Source organism: Elephantulus edwardii, unplaced genomic scaffold, assembly GCF_000299155.1.
Source record: "Elephantulus edwardii isolate Elephantulus edwardi_28Jun2011 unplaced genomic scaffold, EleEdw1.0 scaffold00161, whole genome shotgun sequence".
NCBI lineage: Eukaryota > Metazoa > Chordata > Mammalia > Macroscelidea > Macroscelididae > Elephantulus > Elephantulus edwardii.
Genome location: NW_006399911.1, coordinates 2,971,327 through 2,979,887, shown reverse-complemented (window position 1 = coordinate 2,979,887; position 8,561 = coordinate 2,971,327). Strand labels below are relative to the sequence as shown.

The 8,561-nt window shown below is 45.7% G+C and overlaps 1 protein-coding gene across 1 annotated transcript; it reads left to right on the top strand.

The window, feature by feature from the left end:
• Nucleotides 1–246: 246 nt before the first annotated feature.
• Nucleotides 247–7,856, top strand: LOC102844260 (transmembrane protein 176A-like). Its single transcript, XM_006895196.1, has 6 exons — nt 247–378; nt 1,100–1,207; nt 6,540–6,596; nt 6,689–6,907; nt 7,338–7,466; nt 7,803–7,856. The coding sequence occupies exons 1-6, from the start codon at nt 247–249 to the stop codon at nt 7,854–7,856; spliced, it is 699 nt and encodes a 232-aa protein (XP_006895258.1).
• The last annotated feature ends 705 nt before the right edge of the window (nt 7,857–8,561 follow it).

The following is an 8,561-nucleotide window of genomic DNA, read 5'->3' as shown; positions in this document are numbered from 1 at the left end:
AAGCCAATGGATTAGGAAAGCCATTTTGAACAAAATGGCCCCAAGCATCAGGACTCTCACCACAGTGTTTCCATCTCCCCTGCCTATCCTCCCCAGTACCAACACAATCTTTGAAGCTTGTAACCATTATAGGCTACCTTGTCCTCAGTGGTGCTCTTTCCTCCCCACAGACTGATGGCCACTTGTGAAAAGTCTAAGGACAGTGATGAGCAAAACTCTGTGGTACCCCAACCTCTCCACATCAACATGTATGTCCACCAGGAATCTTTTCTGGACAACTTTCTACTGTCTGCATGCTTTCAGTTGCAGTCCAGGATCCAATCCAAGGGCACTACCACCCAGGCCCCAGGGAGCAGTCGACTTCTTGTGGCAGCTTGGGTGAGTACAGTCACCTTCCATGTGGAACTGCACTGGAGCATCCAAAGCCCTCACACTAAGCCAAGGGCAGTCCCTCCTTGCTGCTGTTTTTGCTCCAGGTAAAAGCAGAATTCATTTTAAAAGAAGTCACCTTACTAGTGTTCTGTTTTGCATTTTTCTTTCTTGCTTGCCAACCATCTCAATCAAAAAAGTGGTTCTGATAGTCTGTGGGCTAAAGTGACATGAGGGATAAGGAAGAATGAGAGATACTGTCCATTTACAGCCCTCTGGGTTAAACACCCTCCTGCCCTGATACCTCTCTCAACCAGGTTCAGGATGGGTTGGAATTTGTACTTGTTTTCAGGAGTGATAAGGACCTCAAGTGATGAGGTCCTCAAGCTCCTTGGAGTGACTTTTATGGCCACCAAGTAGATACTCTCTCATTGTTATTGATTTGGAATGAATCACAGCTGACCCTTCAGAGGCTTTTCTGATGCTACAAATTAATTGTACGGCATTAATTAATTGTGTGGCATTCCACCAGTGGAGCAGCTGGTAGATTTGAATCACTAGAAAGACACCACCTGGGGCTCCTAAAAATGCTGCTAAGAAATGGCTTATATAAGCTGCTCCAGGTCTTAAAATGCCTGGGGTGATGAGGACCTCAAGCTAGGGCATAGATCTGGGGCACAGACTGACCATGAATCCACTCACTCCGGGTGTGAGGCTCCCTGTCTTTCAGGTGATGCAGATCGTGCTGGGTGTCTTAAGCGGAGTCTTGGGAGGATTCCTGTACATCTGCGAGTTCTACCTGCTGAGCTCAGGGACTGCCATCTGGACGGGGGCAGTGGTGAGTGGCACGGACAGAAGGGTGATAGAGATACAACCATCATGACAGCAAAAAAGGCATGGATATGGGGGCAGTGGCATCTGACCTCCACTAACTTCTCAAAGGGGGAGAATACTCATTAACAACAGCAGCTCATTAACAACAGCAAATCAAAGCCAATTCTAAGGAGCTCACACATGCTTTCATGCTCCATACGCTCAATCCTTCCTGACAATTCCAACACCAATCTCCCATCCCACAGTACTTACTGATTATCTACTGGGTTTGATAATTCATCGCAATGGCCACAATGATCTCTCAGACAATACTCACAATTACAGAGTTTAACATGGGTTACAATTGGGGTTCTGGAACCACTCAGGATATGGTTCTTCAATCAGCGAAGAATCGTCTCTCTTGTTCTGAAAGTCTAAACCTCTAACTCTGGCCCTTGACCTGAAAGCTTTTGCGTCTCTGAGCTGCTCAGGTAAATGAGTCACAAAACTTTTCTAGTTCTTCCAGTTATGCATTGGAAAGTCTGGGCTCAAAGGTACTCTGCTCTAGTTCCAAGGATCGACAAACCTAGTTCCGGCAAGCACCTGAAGGCATCCTCTCAATGACTCAACACTCAGATCCCTCACTGCATGGCAAGGAGTCCACAGCTCTGTCTCATACCACCTCTAGTCTCTGCTATCTCTACTGCTTCTACCGGCATCACCATCTCATCTAATGCCCTCTTGCACTCTTATGACCTTATACCATCTCTTCTTATTACAACTCTCCATCTCTGGTGCTCACAAGTTCTGTAGATCCACAGGGCTCTCAGCAGTCCTTGGCTCTTCTTTTTACCTCTTGGGATGGTAGTGAGACCCTCATTTTCTGCCTCTCATTCTCTTTTTCACTGCTAGTGAGTGAGAACTAACCCATAGTTGACTTTCCAACAGATTGTCAGAGGCTATAAATCAAACAGGAGGAGACTGTCCATCTCCCATTAAGTAACTGGTGCATTCAAACTGCTTGCCTTTGGGTTGACAGCACAACCTTCTATCCAGTAGGTTGCCAGAACTCCCCTCTCTGCCTCTACTATGACTGGATGGCAAAATGGAACAATCTTCACCTTAATGAGATACATCTCTCTCTCTCTTTTTTTCACTTACTAACCTCCCTGGAGATCTCAATCAAGCAGTGTAATTTACTTTATTTACAGTAAGCAATGAAGTTGATGGACCACAAACATGAAGGAAACACTGTATGGTTTAAAATCAGGAACAGTATGTGTCAGGGATGTAACATTTCTCCATACCTACCCAATCTGTATGCTGAGCACATAGTTCATGTGGCATCAAAATTGGAGGAAGATTCATCAACAACCTGTGCTATGCAGATAACACTATCTTGCTTGCTGAAAGTGAGGAGGAACTGAAGCACTTGTTGCAGAAGAGCAAAAACTACATCCTTCAATAGGAATTGCATCTTAACCTCAAGAAGACAAAGGTTCTTACCACCGGACCAGTGAGCAACATCAAGATACGTGGAGAAAGGACTGAAAAATTGTTAATAATTTCATCTTGCTTGAGTCTAAAATCAACATCCTTGGTAATAGCAGTAAGGAGATACGGAGAGGCATCATTTGTGGCAAGTCCACTATCTTGGACCTCTCCTAAATATTGTAGAACAAGAATTTCAATTTGAAGACTAAGGTGCACCTGATTTAAATTATAGTTGTTTTTTCAATAACATGTTATACATCTGAAAAATTGACAATAAGGATGACAGAAAAATATTTGATGCCTCTGAGTTGCGGTGTTTGAGAATAGTACTGAATATCCCATGAACTGTCAAAAGAATAAACAAGTGTCTTTTGTAAAGGATGCAGCCTGTGTGCTCCTTGGAGGCAAGGATGGTAAAATTTCATCTGTCATATTTGGAAAAGTGGGGGGTCAGCAAAAGAGAAGAAGACCCCCAATGAGATGGATAGTGACTGCAGCAATGGGTTCAAGTGTATCAAAGATGGTGAGCATGGTACAAGATAGGACAGGATTCAGATATGTTGCTCATTAGTTTGCTATGAGTCATACTCAATTCAATGACACCTGACACAACCACAATAACAACAGAACTCTTAGAAAAAATGCAGCCAGGCAGTGCTCCTTAGAGGCAAAGGTGGTGAAACTTCATCTCACATACTTTAAGCATGTTGTGAAGAGAGGCCAGTCTTTGGAAAAAACATATATGCTTGCAAGGGTGAAGGGTCAGTGAAGGAGAGGAAGACCACCAACATGATGGACTGGCACAGTAGCTATATCAAATGGTCAATTATATCAGAAATGGAGAGAACAGTAGAGGGCAGAGCAAGGTTCAGACCTATTATTCGTAGGGTCTGTGATTCTTTGTTGACTGAATGACACCAAACATCAACAAGAGAACTGTGGTGGCATTGTCCAAAGTAATTGCACTGCTAACAAAAGTGGTTGTGTCATCTGCATAATGCAGGTTGTTGATGACTCTTCCACCAATCCTGATGCCACATTCCTCCTTGTACAGCCCAGCATCCCATATGATCTGTTCTGCATACAGTTTGAAAAAGTACGGAGACAGAATACATCCCTGGCAAATGCCCTTCCCAATTTTGAACCATGCAGTGTTTCCTTGCTCTGTTCTGATGACTGCCTGTTGGTCCAAGTATAGGTTTTGCATTAGCATGATCAAATGTTCTGAGATTCCCATTCTTCTCAGAGTTAGCCACAGCTTGTTGTGATCCACACAGTCAAAAGCCTTTGCATAGTCAATGAAGCACAGATAGACATTCCTCTGGTACTCTCTGCTTTCTGCCAAGATCTACCTAACAATAGCTATAATGTCCCTGTACCACAACCTCTTCTAAACCCAGCCTGCACATCTGGCAGTTCTCTGTTGACATGTTGCTCCAGTTGTTTCTGGATAATTTTCAGCAGAATCTTGCTTGCATGTAAAATTAATGATATCGTTCAATGATTCCCACACTCTGTCGGGTTACCTTTTTTTTTTTTGGAATGGGAACATTCAGGTGGCCAGCTGAAAGTGAGGACAACCTGAAGTGCTTGCTGCAGAAGGTCAAGGACTGCAACCTTCAATATGGATTGAAGCTCAACATCAAGAAGACAAAGATTCTCACCCCTAGTTCAATTGGCAGCATCAGTATGGATGGTGAAAAGATTGAGATAGTTAACAGTTTTAGTTTGCTTGGCTCCACAATCAACACTCTTGGTACCAGCAGCCAGGAAATCAAGAGACAAATTGCATTGGGAAAATCAGCTGTCAGGGACCTCTCCAGAGTACTGAAGAGCAATGACGTCAGGCTGGAGAATAAGGTGTGCCTGATCCGGGCTATAGTCTTTGCAATTACGTGCTATACATTGGAGAGCTAGACAGTGCCTAGGGATGATAGAAAGATAATTGATGTCTTTGAGTTGTGGTGGTGGAGAAGAGAATTGAATATACCATGGACTGCCAAGAGAACAAACAGGTTCATCCTAGAGAGGGTGAAGCTGGGCTGCTCCCTGGAGGCAAGGGTTCTGAAGCTTTGTCTGACATATTTTGGGCTTGTTGCAAGGAGGGACCAATCCTTGGAGAGGGACATCATGTTCGAGAGAGTGGAGGGACAGTGCAGGAGAAGACCTTTGATGAGATGGATCTATTCAATGATCGGGATAGTGAGAGTAGGTGTCTCAGAGACAATGAGGTTGGCACAGAGTAGAGTCAGTTTTAGGGTCGCTATGAGTTGCAACAACAACAACAAAAAACAAAAGGGGAGGCTCCCATGGTTCAAATCCACCAGTGGCTCCAGAGAGAGAGTTCCCATATAATTTGCAGCATCAGAAAATCTACTGCAGGGTCAGTTATGATTTGATTCTGACTAAACAGCAATCAGAGAATGGGCTCTTGGAGGTGTTGATGAAGACAATGACTGCAAAAGCCCTATTAGGTAATCTGCACTATAGTTACTATCTTCTTTACTCCCATCCCCCTCAGCACTGTGTCATGGAATGTTAGAGATCACAAAGAGAATATTATTGATCAAAATGAGAATGCTAGAGAACAAAAAGTCCTGATGTCCTCAGGCTAATCCCCCTCTACATATGAAAATAGTTGAAGCAAATGAAGCCACGTGTCCAATTGTCAGCCAGCCTCTGATCCTCATCCACTGCTTTCCTGCCACATTGCGGCCTCTTTCCATCATCTACACAGTCACCACCTCATCATCTCATTTTCCTGAGAGCTTCTCTTCCTGGAAGGTCTTCAGGACCAGCTCCCAAACTTTCCTCTACATTTTACAGACCACTTTTTCTCAATTTTGTTTTGTTTTTCTCAGCTCTTACTCAGGAGGGAGGGACCATCAGTCAGAGGGTGGGACTCTAGAAACAAGATAGATGAGGTAAGGGACCTCAAAGGATGTCAAGGACTCCGTACCTTTACCTCCAATTCTGAGGACTTCATTACAAGGGATAAGGAATAACTCAGACAAGTAAATGCTGAGTAGCCCTTGGTGTTAAAGAGGGGTAGTCTCTGGGGACCTGATTCTGAGCCCAGAAGCTTGCAGAGAGGCAGCACAGGCTGGAAAGCATACATTGCACAAGGAAGTGCCGTCCCTCCAGGCCCCCTCCCAGTGCCTGTGATGCCACTTACCAACATCAACTAAAGTCAGCTGCTAGACATGCAAGCATTCTGCAATAGGAGCTTGGATCATTGGTCATGGAACACTGAGGGACCTTTAAATACACCAGTACTTTACAACAGAGGGACATCATGCTTGGAAGGGTGAAGGGATGGAGATAGAAAGGGAGACCATCGATGAGATTAACTGATACAGTGAGTGGGGTAATGAGGGTAGGTGTGTCAGAGAGAGTAAAGTTGGCACAGAACAGAGCAGGCTTCAGTGCTGTTGTACATAGGGTTGCTATGAATCGCAAACAACTCAACAGCACATGACAACAATAACAAAAATAACACTTTATAACAGCAAAACACACAACTAAGGAGAGGGCACTCATCCATCCAGGGATAACACACCTCCAGAAAGTTTCATCCAGCTGTGCTGAGAGCTTCTTCAGGTCCCGTGACACATGCCTCCTCACAGACACAGGGGGTTTTCTTCCACCCACAAGACCTCAGGCTGGTCCTGACTGCAAGCACTTTAGACGTGGCTGTAGCAGTGTCCGGCAGCCTCAGGTCATCCCTGCCCTAAACCCTCAACCTTGTGGCAGCAGCCTGCTGGTCAAGGACCTGATGAGTGTACAAGTGAACAAAGAGAAGCTGATGACGAGGAAGCTGCCCTTCCTGCATTCACCCTGCTCCTGCTTTCATTTCTCCCCAGTCTGTCCTGGCTGGAGCTGCTGCCTTCCTTGAAGAGAAGCATGGTGGTCGCTGTTGGGTAAGTTAGATCACCCCACGCATCAGCCTCCCCAGGCTGGGATCCAGAAGAGGGCTGTGAGTTCACTACACTATTCTCTGTCCTCTCCACAGAGCTTCCTGAGGACCCTACTTGCCCTGGCAGCTTTCTCCACAGCTGTTGCTGCTGTTAAAATAGGGGCTGATGGGTTCTACTGGGTCTTCTTATATTCTGGAGACAACATCTGTGACACTTCTTCAACTCAGAGAGGGCCCACCGCACCACCCAGCACACTGAGCCCAGAAGAAGACCGAAGACTGCACATATGCCTCACCTATGTGGTCATGGTGGTGGTGAGTGGGCTGCATGGGTAGCCACCAGCAGGCAGACAGAGGACCTCTCCAGCCCCAGTGTTTGTGATTCAATTAACACGAGCAGGGTCACTGGGACTAGAGACACAGCATGAGAAGGAACATCTCTGGCTGTTAGGACCTTACACACTAGTGGGAAACAGGACGAAAAGAATAATAGATGCCACACATGTTCAAAGCATTGGGGAAGAGAAGTGAGAGTGTGAAATTTAGACTCCCCTTCAATCCTTGTAAATCCTAGAAGCTGTCAAGGAGTCACTCACAGCCATCCCAACACTGACGGATAAGACCTAGAAGCCCAATGAGGGTGGTACAAAGAGATGGAGCATACACGTGTCAGTAGTGAATTAGACAGAACACAGCAGGAATGGCAGCCCACATTCTGCCTAAGGTTGTGGCCTTCTGTCCCCAGACCCTTCTCAGAAGCCTCCAGGCCATGCTGTTGGGTATCTGGGTCCTGTTGCTGGTGGCATCTTTAGCCCCCCTGATTCCTCTGGCCTCTGTTTGTTTGTGTTGTTGTAGAAGACCCCTGGTTGAGGAGGTAAGTCCTGAGAGTGTTTTTCAGTGTGTTGGGGTGGCACAAAAGTCCAGAGAGCTCAAGAATTGACAAATGACGTTTTGAAGAGTAAAAAGCCTGTCTTAGAGGGTCGCATGTGGCACAATATTGCCCTAGTGGCGGTTCAACCAGGAGAAATCCTGGATCACACTAGGAGACCCTCAAAAAGTTCTGACCCCTGCTAGAATTTCTGGGCACTGTACAACAGGTGTCATGAGACTCATTCTGGACTCGGGCTGGCTCCAGAGCCAATCAGCTTTGGCTGAGAAAGTGTCCTTTCCTCCCTTATGTGGTCATCTTGTCCTCCCTCCCTCACTTTAGGAAAAGAACCAGAGGGACCTGTTGAAGGTGGAATGCAGCCCTGCTTCTGGCTGAGCACTAGGCCCTACATTGGATCTTATCTTCCCCAAAACCATCCTGGCTCTGACTCATTTCTTCTTCACATTTAGAATCCTACTAGATTTGTGTCCTTTTGAACAAAAATTGCATAATAAATGTATGGTATTGCTCCCAGCTCCTTGCTTTGTCATTCCAGGTAATTCCCTTGGCTGCCAATCTAAAGTAAAGCTTGAAGGTTTTTTTTGTTTTTTTATTATTATTTTTATTGTTTTGTATGTGTGTACCGTCAAATCAGATCTGACTGGTACAGGAGTAGATTTTTCCTCCTTCTCCAGCAGAGCATCTGGTGGATTCGAACCGTGTACTTCTAGGACTGCAGTGCAGCTTCTTGCCACTAGGCCACCAGAGCTCGCCAAACTTGAGTTTTAATGGTTGTTGTTGTTATGTGTCGTTGAGTTGCTTGCGACTCATAGCGAACCTATGTACAACAGCCCTAAATTCTACTCTGTCCTGTGCCAATCTCACTGTCTCTGACACACCCACCCTGATTATCCTCATAGAGGGTCTTCCTTTCCTGTGCTGTCCCTCCATCCTCCCAAGCATGAAGTCCAGTTCCAAGGACCGGTCCCTCCTTGCATCATGTCCAAAGTACGTCAGATGAAGCCTCAGAATCCTTGCCTCCAAGGAGCAGCCTGGTTTAACTTTCTCCAGGATGAACCTGTTCAGTTTTTTAGCAGTCCA